A 19,665-nucleotide genomic window follows, 5' to 3' on the forward strand; every position below is an offset into this window, starting at 1 on the left:
TTGTAGTGGTGTTTGCAGATCTTAAGTGTGTAGTGCTCGTTGTGTAACCGCAACATGGTGTGATATTTTGTAGTGGTGTTTGCAGATCTTAAGTGTGTAGTGCTCGTTGTGTAACCGCAACATGGTGTGATATTTTTGTAGTGGTGTTTGCAGATGTTAAGTGTGTAGTGCTCGTTGTGTAACCGCAACATGGTGTGATATTTTGTAGTGGTGTTTGCAGATCTTAAGTGTGTAGTGCTCGTTGTATAACCGCAACATGGTGTGATATTTTTGTAGTGGTGTTTGCAGATGTTAAGTGTGTAGTGCTCGTTGTGTAACCGCAACATGGTGTGATGTTTTGTAGTGGTGTTTGCAGATGTTAAGTGTGTAGTGCTCGTTGTGTAACCGCAACATGGTGTGATGTTTTGTAGTGGTGTTTGCAGATGTTAAGTGTGTAGTGCTCGTTGTGTAACCGCAACATGGTGTGATGTTTTGTAGTGGTGTTTGCAGATGTTAAGTGTGTAGTGCTCGTTGTGTAACCGCAACATGGTGTGATATTTTTGTAGTGGTGTTTGCAGATGTTAAGTGTAGGGTTGGGTATCGTTTCAATTTGAACGATTCCGATTCCAATTCCGATTTCTTATTTCGATTCCGGTTCCTAACGATTCTCGATTCCGATTTTTTTTAAAGGCAGGGTCAAAAAAAGTTTAGGATATTTTAAATGAGCTAGCTAACCAACGGTCTTTCTCAGGGTATCTGCACATTTTCCAAGTGCAAATTTAAAGACTTTTAAGACCTTTTCAAGACATCTAAATGAAAATTAAGACTATACCACGGCAAAAAGATATATAAGACAGTAGTTAACAAGTAGTTAACAGTTAAAAACAATAGTTTTTTTTTCCTACTAATTTTAACCCCCACCCCATTTTGGATGTCTACAGAAGTTACCAAAAATATTTTGGCGAAAGAAAATAATTGTGTGTGAATTACCTTCACAGCTATAAATGCCCAATTTTAGGGTCTGGACTGCTTGCTTTTGAAGCTGGCTGTACTGTACATATTTGGTTTTGCTTACTGCTGAGGCTGTTCTTCACCTGTGTCTGTAGTAGCCTAGGGCTACTTGCCAAAGACATGTGCACTGGACTGGATTCCCTTAAATATTTTTTTCAAAGTTAACTAAGCTATTTACATATTTTAATAAGCCTACTTTATATAATGTACTATGTGCATCTATTGTCCATATGCAGCACAGCAAATTAAAGTTAATCCACTACTTTACATTTTGCATACCAGTTGTATCTAAACCAACCAAAGCTTGACTGAAACATTGTAAAACCATTGACTTGTTTTAAATTAATTAAGAGACAGGTCCTCTTCGCATGATCGATCCTGCTAAAAACTGCTGGTTTCATCTCAAGCACGCACGTATGAACGCACGTATTTTTATGTAGCAGTCGCCGACATTCAAAACATATGCGGTTATATTTCACAACTTTTGCTAAGTAGGCCTAGCCTACTGGGAAACGCTGGCAAGCAAGCTGCTGGCAGATATTACAGGTAGGCTATTATAACTTAGACAGATATTTTCTTCCCTAGGCTAGGCCAGCAACACACGCTGGAAAGATGCAAACAGATCAACTTAACATACCGGTATACAGTATTTCCTCCTGATTGCGAAGCACTGCACATAATTTCACCAGCAGTCTTCGCGTCCATAGTTTGTGAAACGATGCTGCGTCCGAGCAAAGACTTTAGATGCCAAGCGCAACTCCAAAAAGGAGAACAAATAAACGTCCGGCTTGAGGCTGCGCCGGACGCCGGACAGGGCTTTTAAAATCCATATGTCCGGCCTAAATTCGAACATATGGCCAACCTATCGCTAACTGGCTTACCAACTCTTTCTCCCGCTCATTATACCGTAGGCTCCCTCAGTCCACGTAGGCTACCCTGTCTATCTCTCAGGCCTCAGCTACACCACGAAAACGCCGGGCATATTATTTTGTACATAGGCCTACTGTATTATTACCGTTTTCACACCTTTAACCAAACCCGTGAAAAACATCTTCACTCTGCAACCACTACACTTCCTCCCGTAGCCTAATAGCCTATCACGTATACAATTGCGTTTTAAATACACGAAACTGGATGGAGACATCACTCGCTCTCTTGCACTCGCTGGCGGTCCCATACGCACATTTAATACCTCTCTTTCGAAAATTCAGTTGTAGCCTATTTAAGACTTTTTAAGGATCCTCGGGAACCCTGCTTTCTGAATGAAATAGTCTGACCTTCTCCATGAATTTTAATTCTATTAACTATGCGCTTCTTCGTTGGTGTTCAGACGTTTCTTCTTCCTGTCGGCAGACTGGGAATCGAAAGTAGGAATCGAAATTTAAACTTTTGAACGATTCCGGGAAAATCGCAAAGATAGTCCCGGTTCCAACCAATACTCGATATTCGATACCCAAGCCTAGTTAAGTGTGTAGTGCTCGTTGTGTAACCGCAACATGGTGTGATATTTTGTAGTGGTGTTTGCAGATCTTAAGTGTGTAGTGCTCGTTGTGTAACCGCAACATGGTGTGATATTTTTGTAGTGGTGTTTGCAGATGTTAAGTGTGTAGTGCTCGTTGTGTAACCGCAACATGGTGTGATGTTTTGTAGTGGTGTTTGCAGATGTTAAGTGTGTAGTGCTCGTTGTGTAACCGCAACATGGTGTGATGTTTTGTAGTGGTGTTTGCAGATGTTAAGTGTGTAGTGCTCGTTGTGTTGCATGCTTGTTTAGTGTTGGGTTTGCTCTCTCACCAGGGGCCTCTGAGCTAGGGGCTTGTGTGAGCCGATCCAACCTTCTTACATTGAAGAGAACCATCCGGCTACGCACTGATCAATTTTCATGTTTAATATTCTGACTGTGTGTTCTGTTTTGTAATAAATGTGAGATATTTATCTGCATATATGCCTCTGTAAACTGTCCCTTTGCTGTTGTGGCGTCCGTCATTCTACAATTACACGTAGTGATAGAGGGAGACGACCTCTGTTACACTTACATACAGTATTTTCTCCAGTCCCCCTGATTACACGTAGTGATAGAGGGAGACGACCTCTGTTACACTTACATACAGTATTTTCTCCAGTCCCCCTGATTACACGGTGAGAAACACCTGAACATCCATATGATTGTGTAATACATAAGATTTACCTTGACATTAAATTACTTTATAACTTATAACTCAATGCATTCAGGGTTCCTACACATTTTCCATTTCAAAATTCCATACTTTTTCCATACTCAAATTTCCAAACTTCTCAGTAGATTTTTCTGACCGTATTCTTGACATTGCGGCCACATCTGGTTTGGGATAACTCGGTGAAAACAAAGGTATGGACAACTGAAGTGAACTTAAAAATTACACTTAATATTCGTCCATTTAGCTGGTTCATTTTTAGTTGTATCATAGTTTTATCTTGACGATGGGGACTGACAGTTAAGCTACACAACAGTAGGGATGGTTCATTATGACCAGTGTGAAGTGATTAGTACTGCAAATGCAATAGTCTGGAAACAAAAATATTTCTCCATACCCTTGTTTCTTTTTTTCCATACTTATCCAAACCTGGAAATTACTAAAAAATCAAATGCCATACTTTTCCAGGTTTTCCATACTGCGTAGGAACCCTGTGCATTGAAAATGCTTGCTCATTCATCACTGGAGCATTTATATATGTTATATACATTTTATAAGAATATGGGGTAATACTTTAGGTTACATACAGTAAGAGTGGCATGATACTGTCATAACCTTAACACTAACTTAAAGTTAACTTGTATTGTCATGACAAAAAACGAATGACACTGTCATAACCCTGTTATGTCATAAACCTTTATGACTGGTTCATAATGTTTATGACACGTTCAAGTCATTCTTATGTAACCGAATATGGTTACAACAGGACATGCAGCCCAGGATTCATTTTAGATTGTGATTTAGAACTTTGTGCAAATGACACCCAGCGTAGGGCAGTAATAAGCATGTCCTCCTGCATGTACCTTCAGATGTGGGGAAATAAATTACAACGCCAGACTATCGATATAAATGTCTGTGTTGATAGAATGTTAGGAATAAAACTATCCTTGCATCTCAATGATCGCATTACATTTTGAGGGACTAGTTTCTCAACAGTAGCGGAATTGTGCTTGCTACGGTTACTGCGCCGAAAAGTAAACAGAGAAGCGCACTCCAGTCAGCAGGTAAATAAACTTGTGTGATTGTGATGCAATGGTAGTTTTATTACTCCCTCCAAGAATACAACAGAAAAACTGATAACTTACATGAGTAAAAATAACTTTATTTTTGACAGCACAAATCAGAGTACATTATACACAGGTGCAAGTAGAGAATATATACATTGACCAACATCTAGGCCACACAATAACAATTAGGATTAATAGGTATCTACATTTGAAACACCGCCATCTTCTGCCTGGTCATCGGTGATTCTTGGATATCATACACATGCAGCCCGGTGTTCCTCCTCAGTGGAGGCTGAGATTTAACTCTCTTCTTCCAAAAGAGTCTGGCCTCTCACAAATGGGAAACATTTTCCACCCTAGCATAGTAACGGCCGTAGGCTTTGAAAGTCTTGCTCCAACCTAACCAATCGGATCAGGCATTCCTAACATTATTTTCACTATAACCTTTACAAACAGACCACATTTGCAAGAACCAGTGTATTTAGACATACCTTTGCTTTACCAAGACAAACACATTCTTCCGACAACAATTTTCTTTTCAACACTAATCTAATGTAAACAACATGAGCATAAAACATAATATGGTAACACTTTAATTCTCAAATTTCGGAGCTATAACTAACATGATTCAATGTTGTTCCACACAACACAGTGTTATGGACACATACACTGTGTTTTCCATACACAACCAAAAAATACACATATACATCCACGACATTTTGTGTTGAGACTTTTAAACAAAAACTCTTTAACCAAAAAAGAAAAATGTTTGACCTAAAACGTCAACCAACCATGTGTCCTGCGATGGGCCTTAAACTGTGATTTCCTGTCAAAAGCCTCTCCACAGATAGAACACCTGTGCGTTTCAGAGTGGCTCCTCTGGTGCCTGAGGAGATAAGATTTCCCTTTGAAAGCCTTGCCACAATCTAAACATTTGTGAGCTTTCCCCCCACAATGACGTATTTGATGCACCTTGAAACTAGACGCTGTAATAAAAGTCTTTCCACATTCAGAACAACGATGCCGGTTCCCTCCAGTGTGGGTCTTCTGATGGTCCGTGAGATTCCCTTTGGTCCTGAAACCTTTCCCACATGTGCTGCAGTGATAGGGCTTTATGTTACTGTGTGTTTTCTGGTGAGCTCTTACATGGGACAACATCTTAAATCTCATTCCACACTGAGCACACTGATGTGGCTTCTCTTCAGTGTGACTAGTTTGGTGTATCTTCAGATTATTTTTTCTCCTAAAGACCTTTCCACATTGACAACATTCAAAAGGCTTTTCCCCTGTGTGTATCTTCTGGTGATGATAGAGTACAGATCTAGTCTTAAAACTCTTCCCACAAGTACTGCACCGATGAGTCCTTTCACTGCCGTGTATCTTCTCATGTTCCTTGAGATTAGTGACATTTTTAAAGGCCTTTCCACACTGGGAACATTGGTGCGGACTTTCCTCAGTATGGATCTTCTGGTGTTGCGTGAGTCCAGATATTTGGCAAAAGGTCTTTCCACACTGACAACACTGAAAGGGCTTTTCACCTGTGTGGATCATCTGGTGGTCAGTGAGGTGGGCTCTAGTCCTGAAGCTCTTATCACAAGTACTGCACTGATAGGGCCTCTCAGTGCTGTGTGTCTTCTCATGCGCCGTGAGCTGAGATGATAGCTTAAAGGTCTTTCCACAGTGAACACACAAATGCGGCCCTTGTATCATCTGATTTTCTCTGAGATGCAAGCTTTTCCTGAGACTCTTCCCTGGCTCTTCCCCTGTGTGGATCATCTGGTGGTCAGTGAGGTGGGTTCTAGTCCTGAAACTCTTCCCACAGGTCCTGCAGTAATAAGGACTTTCAATGGTATGTGCTTTTTCATGGGTCTTGAGATGAGCCAAGAGCTTAAACGTCTTGCCACACTGAGAACACACATGGGACTCTTCATCCGTTTCTCCACATGATTCCGGAATTCCTCCACATGATTCCTCTGTTTCTCCAGCTGATTCCTCCATTCCTCCACATGATTCCTCTGTTTCTCCAGCTGATTCCTCCATTCCTCCACATGATTCCTCTGTTTCTCCAGCTGATTCCTCCATTCCTCCAGCCGATTCCGCTGTTTCACCAGCTAATTCCTCTGTTTCTCCAGCTAATTCTTCCATTCCTCCACCTGACTCCTCCATCTGATCGTCTGGGAGATGTGAGATTTTTCTATGTTTCTTTCCAGTCTTCTTTCCAGTGTGGGTCTTCTGATGGTCCGTGAGATTCCCTTTGGTCCTGAAACCCTTCCCACATGTGCTGCAATGATGGGGCTTTATGTTATTGTGTGTTTTCTGGTGAGCTCTTACATGGGACAACATCTTAAATCTCATTCCACACTGAGCACACTGATGTGGCTTCTCTTCAGTGTGACTAGTTTGGTGTATCTTCAGATGATTTTTTCTTCTAAAGACCTTTCCACATTGACAACATTCAAAAGGCTTTTCCCCTGTGTGTATCCTCTGGTGATGATAGAGTACAGATCTAGTCTTAAAACTCTTCCCACAAGTACTGCACCGATGAGTCCTTTCACTGCCGTGTGTCTTCTCGTGTTCCTTGAGATTAGTTACATTTTTAAAGGCCTTTCCACACAGGGAACATTGGTGCAGACTTTCCTCAGTATGGATCTTCTGGTGTTGCGTGAGTCCAGATATTTGGCAAAAGGTCTTTCCACACTGACAACACTGAAAGGGCTTTTCACCTGTGTGGATCATCTGGTGGTCAGTGAGGTGGGCTCTAGTCCTGAAGCTCTTATCACAAGTACTGCACTGATAGGGCCTCTCAGTGCTGTGTGTCTTCTCATGCGCCGTGAGCTGAGATGATAGCTTAAAGGTCTTTCCACAGTGAACACACAAATGCGGCTTTTCTTCAGGCTGGATCATCTGATGCGAACTTGTCTTGAGTCTCTTCTCGCGTATACTGTTCTGATGTAGCTTTTCACTTTTCCCTCCTTTGTTTGATTGTATCCATGGAATGTCTCCTGTAGAATTGGAGTAGATGTAAATTATATCATCCCTCTTTTCCTATATATAGTGTATATATGTATCCTACAGCACTGAATTATATCTGTCATATTTTCTAATAAATGATTGATTGTAGAGATGCACCGATTGCAATTTTCTGGGCCGATACCGATTTCTGATTTTTCATAGAGTTTGACCTGCCGATACCGATTTTAGCCGATTCCGATTTCATTTCTTCTAACCATTTTACAGCACACACACAAATAGTTATTTTCTATCTTTTCTTTAATAGAACATGTTAATATAGACATGTAATCAACTTATCAATAATGAAATGGCTGTTAAAATGGAACCGGTGAGCAGACAGATTATTCTTCAAGTCTAACTTCAGCTGCAGTATCAAATTATGGATTAAGTTAAGTTATGGAACACCCATTTTATTCTTCTCACATCCAATATCCAACTAAAGATATAAGAACAATTTTCATGATAGACCATGTAACATATTTTCATATGCATTGATGAATTTATGGGAGGGCGAGGGAAAAGTGGTAGTAGCCTAGGCTATCACGCAAACACAGGGGAGAAGCAATAATAGCGATTAGGTGCTCCACCATATGAAAACAGTACACGTCTGTTTTGCGGTGAAAAAATTAAATCCAAATTCCGGTTAAATGCATCAATTAGGCTATATAAACTTTCAGAGATGGCTGATTCACTATTCAGAGCATCAATTTTCTTCATTATAGGCTATGTCAAAAGCAACTTTAACGTTTGTTTGCCTTTCTAATAGGCTATCGTTTGTTCACTTTCACAACATCCACTTCTCAATCTGCTAGACTAGGGTATTTTAAGGCATAGCCCTAGTCTACGTACAGTAAATAGTTCAAGTATTTTTTTAAGTGGAGTAGAACTACTAGGGCTACTGTATGTCGCTGCTTGTTGACATCTTATTATGTAGCCTATGATCGCTAAACTTTGATTATTTTTAATGTTGCAATCGGTTATCTCCGTTCAGCAACGCTTGTGGTTCAGCTGTGGGCACGCAATTAGCGGCAGTGACGGGCGGTGATGAGCAATGTTTACGTAGCCTAATGAAGTGACAGGTCAGTAAATTCCACGCAGTAGGCCAATGGCAAAGCACAGCGTTTGCTGCATAGAAAAAGTCAGTAGCCTACTAGCGCTTTCTTTATAGCCCTACATCCAGCCCTGAGTGTTGCTTGCTAGCTTCTTCAAACTTTGCAAACTCAGCTGAGTGTTGTTACAATTGCGGCGCACGAGTGCATTTGACCGGCATAAAATCGGCATGTCTCAGACTGACCGGCCGGTCGCCGGTCATGGCCGATCACGTGAAAATCGGCCGATTCCGGTCACCAGCCGATCTATCGGTGCATCTCTAATTGATTGGATGATTTTCCAGAATTATATCTTACTGAAAAATCACTTACGATCAAGGTGTCCACCCAGAGACTAGTTTTAGTGTAAACAGGGTTATAGTGTGTACCTGAAGACTAGTTTTAGTGTAAACAGGTGTGTACCTGTAGACTAGTTTTAGTGTAAACAGGTGTGTGTATCTGGAGACTAGTTTTACTGTAGTTTTACTGTTTTTTTTATACCCACAATAATTTTTGCCTAAAGTCAGCTGTCGTTGTTTAAGTGGTGTAGTTTTAAAATAAAATGTCAATTTAGGAATAAAATGGCAGAAACATGCTGCCCTGCAAAGGCAAAAGGCCTTAACTCACCAGAGTGTGAAACTGAGAAAAATGACTTTTGAAGTTTATTTGTGACTTATGAAGTTTATTTGTTGTCTAGCGTTATAATGATGACAAAAATTAGGGATGTACGATATATCGGCGGCCGATATATTTTTGGCCGATAAGTGAAAAAATGAAAATATTATTATCGGTCCGATAACAGAATTCTGGCCGATAATTTGCGCCAATATTTTTTAAAGTCCTAATTTAGGCCTAAGTAAGGTCTGTCTGGCTACACTGAGCTACTTGAGCTTGGTTGGCTATACTTTTTCCTCAATATAATGTCAGCGGTGTGAATGTATTTCACCACTCTAACAAAATCTGTGGATATGCGTTCATTTGGGAATCTGTGCATCTCAAAATCGTCTCGTGAATGATCCGCCATTTAACCTTACCAGAGCGGAGCTCAGCCCTATCTAGAGCTGTCTTGTGCTGGTGTGTTTGCAATTCACTGCGCTGGTCGGGGAAACAAATAAGCAAACTCGTTAGTGGGACGAGTACATAAGTAGGCCTAGTTCTAAGTTGTGTTTTAGTATTATATTTGCATTACGTTAGCTTGGGTTTTGTATTACTACCTAGAAATATGCTAACCATTCCTGCTTCATTTCCAGACAGGTCATCATAATAAGTTATTAAAACCTTCGGGGCTAACCCCTTTCATTTCTGCTGCAGCAGGTTGTGCGCAACAGAGTAGACGGACATAAGATACAGTCTGAGGAGTTGCAGCTTTATTCAGTTACCCGCAGTTGAAACTAAACCTAAGTTTCCCTCACAAACTCTGATTTGGTCACTATACTGTAGCTTATTCCCAGCTGAGCCGTTTATGAGCGTTTAGTCCTAAATTAAAACGATTCTAGCCACTCACTCGCAATTCACTGATGTCAGGTTCACTTAAAGGAGCCACACATACTGTAGGGCTAGGCTACTGTTATGTTGTTGACTGCCACACTATTGAGGACTATTATGAGTTCTGTCCATCATTTGGTGGTAGGTAAAATTAGTGCAATAAAATTATGCTTATTAAATGCTTTCCCCAAATCACTTTTCACGAGTAATATTATCGGTTATCGTATCGGTATCGGCCACAACAAACCAATAAATATCGGTTATCGTTATCGGCCCTAAATTTCCATATCGGTGCATCTCTAACAAAAATATTAAAGATATTTTAGTTGATATTCAATATCCCTAGGAAATAAAATTAAAAGGTCCATCAACATTCTATTTGACCAATACGCTAGCTTATTTCATTAATTAATGTTGGATTTGACCAGGTTAATCAAGGGTTGTTTTATGCCCCCTGATGCACAGCTGATGGAGTACGATAGCCTACAAAAAGTTGTAGGCTATCGTACATGTGGGTGGATGATGTTTTGCAACAATTTTATCAACATTTATCACCCAGAGCGTATACATACAAGACGAAGCACAAGGAAAAGGAGCACAAGACAAAAAACAGAAACTCAGACACAAAGACAAAAAATAAATAAATAAATAAATAAAATGAAATAGAAAGAAATAAGAACAGAGAAAGAGTACAGAGAAAAGTGTGTGTGCTTGTGCAAGGGTGTGTGTGTGTGTGTGTGTGTGTGCTTGTGCAAGGGTGTGTGTGTGTGTGTGTGTGTGTGTGTGTGTGTGTGTTTGTGTCTGTGTGCACAGTGTATGTGCATGTCTGTTGCGTGTTACACATGCTTTACATCAAATTGAATGTAAGTACTTTCTACATTCTACAGAAACGCACACTTTTGACATGGCAAGATGTCTGAAAATTTCTTTCATTTTCTAAACTTTAAACTTAGACCACACTATTACTTAACTTATTGGCTGTAAGAATACACTTAAGGGACACCTTAAATATTTTTTTCCTTTATTGAGCATTTATTTAAAAATTTCATGCACCGTCTATTTGTCACTGGTGTTACCTTACTCATTTTGGCAATAATTATAGCTTTTTTAAAAATATTATCTCTCAACCTCTTCAGCACATGTAATAAGAGCTACAGTACAATAATGATAAGGCAAAAAACAGGAGATTATTGATTTATTTATTTTAATAATGAGAGATGAGATGAGATGATGAGAATAAAAGTTTGTTTGAATGATTCAAATGCGCAACCATTTGAATTATTCAAATGCGCAACCAAGTATTCTCTATAAAAATGAAAATATCATTAAAAAAAAGTTATAAACAAATAATATTGCAATTGTTTAAATGTCATCTCTTAAGTCTAGCAAAATTAAATGAATATGAAATCATTATCATGTCGAATTTGACACATTTGACTTAATATTCCTGAAAACACACACAGTAACACAGTAACACCAGTGACATAATGTAACACCAGTGACCAAAGATCTTGACTACTCAACTCTAATTAAGTATACGACACTCAACTCTAATTAAGTATATGACACCAAATTGTTACATGTAGGCTAATAAAATCACATTGACAATAAGTGAAAGTATTTAACAAAGTATTGTAAACAAGAATTTCATACATGTGTTACTGACAGTCACTGGTGTTACCCACATGAGGGTAACACCAGTGACAACTCTCAAGGAAAATTAAATTTACAAAATGGCTGCTACAGGGAATCAAACCACATGTTGTCATTCATGGGATACTCACTAAATTATGTATATTAATCCATTTGTAATCTTTTTTTTTAACTTTTCAAAGAATAAAATAGGTCATACCAGTGACGTCAACTAAAAGCTTCAAAGGAAAACGTAAGATAAATGAGAATATTTCTCAAAAATGAAAAGAGTCAGTGGTCTTACCATGTATCTGTCTTATTTGATCTTCAGAAAGGAAGTAAATAGATGTCCTGTTATGTCATCAGTCTGATTTTTTATGTGAAAATAATAGTCTTTTCTAATGAGGTAACACCAGTGACATGACTCCATGGGACATACATTTTTATCATTTTATTTGTAATATTTAATTGGCATTTTGTATTTTTATTTAATTCATATAATATAGTTGATAGTTATGTATATATTATTGCAATTTAACTGTATAAAAAACATGTTTTTGACTTAAAAATATTGCCCTCTGCCTTTGTACTTGACAGTTGGGACGGGCATTTTTGTGGTGCCTGGGAATTCATAAAATTGTTTAAAAACAAATACTGTCATAATGATGTCTCAAAAAGGTGTAATTGTTCAGGAAACATATTATTTTTAGCCTGACGAGCCAGACCCACATTAAAATGTAGGGTCTGGGCACTCACCGTTCGCAGTGCTCAGTGCGAGGGGCGGGATAATCAGTTGTCTTTCAAATTCCCTCTGCACACAATAGGACAGCGGCAGCGCTATGAGTCCCATGCGTTTCCCACCAGCGGAGCTAGTTGGCTAGTTCAAACGTTTGCCAACTTAATACAAACTTAACTCGTGTCACACTGTTTGCCAGCAGCAACATCCATCTTATTTGTTTTCAAGTAGCAGGGAATTCAAGCCAAACCGTTGCAACTCTGCCATCAATCATTATGTTAAGCCCACCTAACGATTACATACAGTACACGATTTCATTGGCCTGATTAAGTTTCGATTTCTGGAGCTCACAAGCCAACAGAGAGTTGCTAGACTAGCCCTGGCAGCAAATGTAATTTGCTGCCGCTAGGGGCGCATCTAGATTTCTAGGCTATATTATTTTACTTTAAAATATAAATAAATTGCAACAGTAATATGTTTTTAAAATGTTATAGTCCTCTAAAGTCAGAGGACAGAAAAGTGTGTGTTTCTGTAGAATGGCCCAAGTAGGCTTACATAGCCTTGCCTAAAAGAGGACAATTCGTGGATAGTGAATGCGTTAGTGTGAACACCAGCAAGGATTAATGCTCAAAGCGTGTGTTCAGACATCTCAGATAATGTGCATTGCAATGGATTTTATTGAGTTACAAGAAAAGGTAGGATATGGACTCTGGATATGAGGAAGACGCAGTGTGTCGAAACGTCAGTCGATTGTGCACCACAATAAAAAAGTTAAAAAGTTCTCTGAGTGCTCTGGTTATCCCTGGGCGTAGTCTCTCTGAAGTGGCCCAGCCTGTCTCTCTGACCCTTTGGTCCTGGACTATGAGGACTGAAAAGGTTATTTTGAAATAGGCTGCAGGCCGGAATTGGGCCGGGCGCGGGCCGGGGGTTTGAGACCCCTGCTCTAACTCTTTAGTCCTGGACTGTGAGCACCGAAAAGGCTTGAGCGCAAGTGACACCCGTCTTAATTGTGAACTGTTGTTGCGCTTTGCCAATGTGTGATTAGGCTACGCTCATGGGAGGTGTGTCTTGCAACTAGTGGGCATCTGCAGGATGTCATTTGACAGGTGGCCCGAATGACTAATCAGCTTTATGCGAAAATAAAAACATTATTGACGATCGTGTATGGCTATATTGCACTATCCCCACCCTTTCAACTGTATATTGCATCTTGCTTGTGTCTGTTAAGGGGTCCACGACCATGGCACCCTTGACAGGGACAACAAGGAAGCGATCATCCTCAGCTGCACACTGAATTACAGGCTCAGTCACTGCCCTGTCATGCTTGATCATCCTTAAGCACACTATGTTGATATTTGATTTAGTTTATATAGTATATTTAGTATTTAGTATTTTGGTATCATGTTTATCTTCTACTGTCTCTATTGTTTTATTTGTATATTACTTTTTCTGCTGTAAGTGCATGTTGTGTGTGATGCCTGTATGCTACTGAGACCTTGAATTTCCCCTTGGGGATCAATAAAGTATCTATCTATCTATCTATCTATCTATCTATCTATCTATCTATCTATCTAAACAAAGGCAGAGTACCTTAACTCAAGCAGGGTCTCTTCAATAAATAATCCCTTCATTTAAGGAAAAACAACCAAACTGACTTGTGATATTTCTCCACATGATAAAGTAGGTCTTGAATATCCCAAAAATGACATTGTGTAAAATGTGAATAAAAACAGATTGTAATAATCTGCAAATCCCGTAAACTCATGTTCAGTTGCAAAGAGAACACAGACAACCACATATCAAATGATGATTTGAAATGATGATTTCATGGAAAATGTAAGCTTATGTTAATTTTGAATTTGATACCAGACGCATGTTTCAAAAAAAGTTGGGACGGGGGCAAGGAAAAGTTGTAAAGATAAAGAAAAAAAAATTGTACAGTGGAGTTTTTTTATTTGTATATTACTTTTTCTGCTGTAAGTGCATGTTGTGTGTGATGCCTGTATGCTACTGAGACCTTGAATTTCCCCTTGGGGATCAATAAAGTATCTATCTATCTATCTATCTATCTATCTATCTAAACAAAGGCAGAGTACCTTAACTCAAGCAGGGTCTCTTCAATAAATAATCCCTTCATTTAAGGAAAAACAACCAAACTGACTTGTGATATTTCTCCACATGATAAAGTAGGTCTTGAATATCCCAAAAATGGCAATAACTCATTTTCGACCAAAGATTAAGTTATTGTGTATTTGCTGCTAATTCAGACATTATCAATAACAGAGTTATCCAAAAGTCACATATTCTGTGATACAGGGAGAAGGAGAATGTAGTGAAAGTAAAGCGCTTAACGTGTTGGTGAAACTCCATGTTTCCGTACCAACAGTACTTGGCGACCTTGAGAAATGGAGATCCATGTGAAAAATAGCTGTAATTCCCCTTTAAGTTAAAGTTATTCAGTAAAATGCACATGCTGTTAATGTTAGATAGACAGATAGATAGACAGATAGATAGATAGATAGAGATAGATAGATAGATAGATAGATAGATAGATACTTTATTGATCCCCAGGGGAAATTCAAGATGTTATGTTATGTTATGGGCCAACTATCAGGCTAACAATTCAGCAACGTACCTGAAGGAGAAGAATCCTCATTGTGGCCATATCCAGTTAAATTGCTTTCTTTCATTTCCGTATGTGAACCCTTCTGTTCTTCACAGCTCAAGGTCAGTGATGCTGTGTGTGTCTCAGTCCGAAAGTCTTTCTGTTCCCGCCCAGGCTGGTTGTCTTCTGCTTCCTAAACTGCAGTCAAACTCACGCAGGGCATCTTCAGATCCTTCTCTCATCTCCCTTCTTCGTGACTCTCATCTCCCTTCTTCTGATGTGAGCGGCTGAGATTGTAAATCCTGAGGTGGTCAACATGTGCCAAGAAAGCACAACGGCACAGTGGTGGTGTTGGTAAATCATGCACACAGAGACATAGTATGAAACATTTCAGTGTACGGCTCGACATTAATGGTTGTCTGGTTGCCCTTAGCTACCAAATTGTTACAAGTGGCAACCAGATTTGGTTGGTTTTGGCAACCAAAACCTCATGCTTGGTTGCCAAGCTGGCAACCACTTTTAAAAGTTAAAGATGAGCCCTGCAGGGCCTTATGAATTTGAGTTCAGTAATCTGACTCCTGACACCTCCTGGGTTTCTAACCAATCAGCTGCAAGACTTTTTTGAATGCAAACTTAAATGACTGTGGATTGTGAGAAGGCATTGTGAGTGTATGTGAGCACTCTTTGCAAACACTCCTGAGCTAAGGAGCCAACAGTCGCCAGAAATGTTATGGATTCAACAACCCAGAGTTGCTCTAGGGACATTTGTAATAACTTATGTGTGGAAGTTGCTTTGGATAACAGTGTCAGCCACTAGTAAAGACAGGTGGGCATGGTCAAAGCCTAACACTCTGTAGGAACTACACATGAGTGGTGTTAGGGTGGGTGTGGTCAAAGCCTAACACTCTGTAGGAACTACACATGAGTGGTGTTAGGGTGGGTGTGGTCAAAGCCTAACACTCTGTAGGAGCTACACATGAGTGGTGTTAGGGTGGGTGTGGTCAAAGCCTAACACTCTGTAGGAACTACACATGAGTGGTGTTAGGCTGGTTGTGGTCAAAGCCTAACACTCTGTACAGTAGGAACTACACATGAGTGGTGTTAGGGTGGGTGTGTGAGCTGGGGATATTCCACAAAGCATCGGTTAACTAAACTTGGCATAAGCCCTAACTTTGGGAAAAGTCAACCAGTCATGACAACCAGTAATGAGTAATTAATTAGCCAGTAGTTAATGGTTAACTAAGCTTTGCATAAACCCTAACTGACTTACCCAAAAGTATTGACTCCAGAACACTACTGGTGGGTGAATTTGCCGTCTATAAACTCTGTCTTGATTCATCAAGACTTTTGCATGTCCTCTGCAAACCTGTAAAGACATAATTGGTTGAACGTCAAAACTATACACAACTCCACCTCAGGGCAAAGCTATACAACCCTAAATCAGAAAAAGTTGGGACATTGTGTAAAAACATGAATAAAAACAGATTGTAATAATCTGCAAATCCCGTAAACTCATGTTCAGTTGCAAAGAGAACACAGACAACCACATATCAAATGATGATTTGAAATGATGATTTCATGGAAAATGTAAGCTTATGTTAATTTTGAATTTGATACCAGAAGCATGTTTCAAAAAAAGTTGGGACGGGGGCAAGGAAAAGTTGTAAAGATAAAGAAAAAAAAAACGAGGAATGTGTCACAACTAAATAGGGTAACTGGCAACATGATTGGATATCCCAGAGGCAGAGTCTCTTAGAAGTAAAGATAAAAAAGATAAAAAAGTAAAGATAAAAAAGATAAAAAAGTAAAGATAAAAAATGGGGTATTCATTATCATTATTATTTATGGTAATGTTCATCATCACTCTGCACAAATGATGAAACACTGCAGTTTTTATGCTTTTTAACATGAAATTGTTTAGTATTTGGGGAGTTCATCGTGTCCAGTACATAATATCAGTGAAATATTCAGAGAATACAGAAAAATCTTTGTAAACAAGGGATAGAGCTGAAAGAAACTATTGGATGGCTGTGGGCTTTTGGACCCCAGATGACACTATATTAAAATCAGACTTGTCTCTGTAAAGAAAATCTTTGTATGGGCTCATGAAAACGTCTGATAACCATTGTCTATTGAGCACAGTTTGATACTCAATTCAGAAATGCTAGTCTAAACTGTAACCATGCACCAGCCAAAATTGCATTTGGACATTATACAGAAATACCAACGTGTTTAAACAGTATAGTAGTACCGGTAAGTATATATACTCTTTTGATCTCGTGAGGGAAATTTGGTCTCTGCATTTATCCCAATCCGTGAATTAGTGAAACACACTCAGCACACAGTGAACACACAGTGAGGTGAAGCACACACTGATACCGGAGCAGTGAGCTGCCTGCTACAGCGGCGCTCCGGGGGTGTGAGTCTTGCTCAAGGGAACTTCAGCTGTGGATGTGGGCATGGGAGAGCAGTGCTCCACCACTTCCCCCGCCCACATGACAGGAGTTTGGTTGGGGATCGAACTGGCAACCCTTCGGTTACAAGCCTGATGCTCTAACCAGTAGGCCATGGCTGCCTCCCCCCCCCCCCCCCCGAGGAAGAGTCTGCCCTGTCTGCAGTCCAGACCTGTCAAATTAGGTGCATCATGGAATGAAAAACTTGACTAAGAATACCCCATACTGAACAACTGAAATCCTACTGCTACTGTGGGCAGGAACAGGAGCTAAACAGATGACGACAGCTTCAATGAATCAGTCAGTAAACATTGGTTGTTGATAGGAATCAATCAGCATATCTGAAATGAATTGCATGGTTTGTTTTTGCACATAAATTATGTAGAATGGCAGTATATGTAGAGACATGTGATATGTGTGTGTGTGTGTGTGTGTAGAGATGTTAATATATTTGTGTGTGTGTGTGTGTGTGTGTGTGTGTGTGTAGAGAGAGAGATTTTAAGGTATGTAAAAATATATAGATTAAGCACACTCAGTCTCACAGGGCCGTAGGTTCCAGCGACTATAGGACACAAACTGGAGGGCCGATTCTGCAATACAGTGATTCATTTTTACCAGTGTAGAGTCTGTAGCCGTCTCAGCGTGGTGGGATTGTCTCATACTAACGAACACTAAAATGTTCTCATACAAACTCTCCAATATGGGCTTAAGACCCTGCCCCGCGATTGGACACATAACCGGCCTATCAGCTGTCTCAAACTGGATCTTCATGCCCTTATCCAAACCAGGGCTAGGCCACGAAAAACCTTACAAAAGATGAGGTCCAACAATTTGTCAACATTGAGAAAACAGAGCAAAACACCTGCTGTAAACCAGACCCATTTAAACATTTACATTTGGTGCCTTGATCTAGGCTACTTGAGTTATAGCCTATTATCTTATTGCACACAATAGCCTAATTTCATCTTACTTTGAAGGAGGCTCCTTTAGTCCCAAAGCCTACTTACTGTCTGCAATATTGATAACCAGAGCCGAGCTAATGCAACCATACCATCAAAACTATACAGCCACACTTCGTAATGCAGTGTGAAGAGTTTTTCACTCCAACTTTCTGGCACCGTTTAGTGGCTCTCCGCAACTCTTGAGAAAGCAGACATTGAATTTTGTGGTTGCTCATCCAAGTTAAAATAACCGAAACACTAACGTTAGTAGCCGAACTCAAGACCTAAGCGGAGATGACTCGCTATTCTCAAGTTAATTTACCTAGGCTGCTGTACGGTACGTTAGTCTAGCATAGTATACGACGCAACTAATGCAAACAGCACACCAAATGCATAGATATAATACATAAGTTATCATGTCATATGGCGTGATGTTATCACCACAACTTTCATTGCCTAATAAAAAGCGAGCTCAACGAACTTAACCATCGTCCATCCATCATTTGGGGTCGCAATACTCGGCTCTCTGTGAGACTTCTACTGTCATCTTATAGGCTCCTTTTGAGCGAATGATAGCAGCTTTAGGAGTATAAAGACAAACTGTTAATGTTTACAACACGGATAAACCAGCCTAAATACGACAACACAAACGAGTTCTGTTTAAAACTCACACTTATCTGCATTCCATGGACAGTTTTTGCGCGTTGTGATCCCTCCCGAGATCCTGGCAAACTGACGTGTGTCGACGTCAAGTGACGCTGCGTTTGTTTCGTGAAGTCAGACACAATATTGTTGTCAGTGTCAACTTAAAAGCCCAGTGATGTCTGCTGGGATCACCTGTGAAGTTTGTTGTTTTGCTTGAATTTATCCCTTAGGCTCATTCGACTCCATGCAGCACAGAGCAGATCTGGCGATCTAAAACGTGCATGCTGGACTCCAGACATGTTTGCATTGGTGCAAAAGTGTACTTTCATCCCATTGTTTACGTAGCCTTAATACTGAACAAAAGGGTTTTTTTATTATTGAATATTGTTCCTGCACTTGAGTCTCAAGTCCTAACCTTGAGGTCTTAAAGGCATGGACGGATTATGAGCCCCTTATTGGCAAAGATGTTACCCCGCCCCCATTTTTTTAGAGTGTACTCACAGAATGGGTAGGAGATGAGATTGTGAGATGATTGCTGAATGTGACAAGAACTGTTGGGATTGCCTAGTTGGGAAGGCTGGGATTGACATTGCATATGATCACAGACCTCACCTCTAATACGTTACCTAGCTTAGAAGAGAAAATAATGCTAACATTGCATATGATCACAGACCTTACCTTTAATCCATGTTACCTTGCTTGGAAGAGAGAAGAATGCTAACATTGCATATGATCACAGACCTCACCTTTAATACGTTACCTAGCTTAGAAGAGAAAATAATGCTAACATTGCATATATCACAGACCTTACCTTTAATACATGTTACCTTGCTTGGAAGA

General features: G+C 39.9%; 1 protein-coding gene across 1 annotated transcript; it reads right to left on the reverse strand.

The window, feature by feature from the left end:
- Positions 1-4,281: 4,281 nt before the first annotated feature.
- LOC143135924 (uncharacterized) lies at positions 4,282-18,913 on the reverse strand. The gene is made up of 4 exons (XM_076296290.1): positions 18,852-18,913; positions 16,057-16,152; positions 14,817-15,088; positions 4,282-7,230 (listed from the first exon to the last, which is right to left on the reverse strand). Exons 3-4 carry the CDS (start codon positions 14,869-14,871, stop codon positions 5,003-5,005), a joined length of 2,283 nt encoding a protein of 760 aa, XP_076152405.1. The 5' UTR covers positions 14,872-15,088; positions 16,057-16,152; positions 18,852-18,913; the 3' UTR covers positions 4,282-5,002.
- Positions 18,914-19,665: the final 752 nt, after the last annotated feature.

This window comes from Alosa pseudoharengus, unplaced genomic scaffold, assembly GCF_046254945.1.
Source record: "Alosa pseudoharengus isolate Yale_2024_CS ecotype anadromous, Long Island Sound unplaced genomic scaffold, YU_APseudo_1.1 YU_APseudo_1.1_scf_1, whole genome shotgun sequence".
Lineage (NCBI taxonomy): Eukaryota > Metazoa > Chordata > Actinopteri > Clupeiformes > Clupeidae > Alosa > Alosa pseudoharengus.

Coding starts and splice junctions, on each gene's coding strand:
- LOC143135924 (XM_076296290.1), bottom strand. CDS start 14,871: ATGAAAGAAAGCAATTTAACTGGATATGGCCACAATGAGGATTCTTCT. Junction 7,231..14,816: donor TGAGGATTCTTCTCCTTCAG/GTACGTTGCTGA, acceptor CCAATTCTACAG/GAGACATTCCATGGATACAA.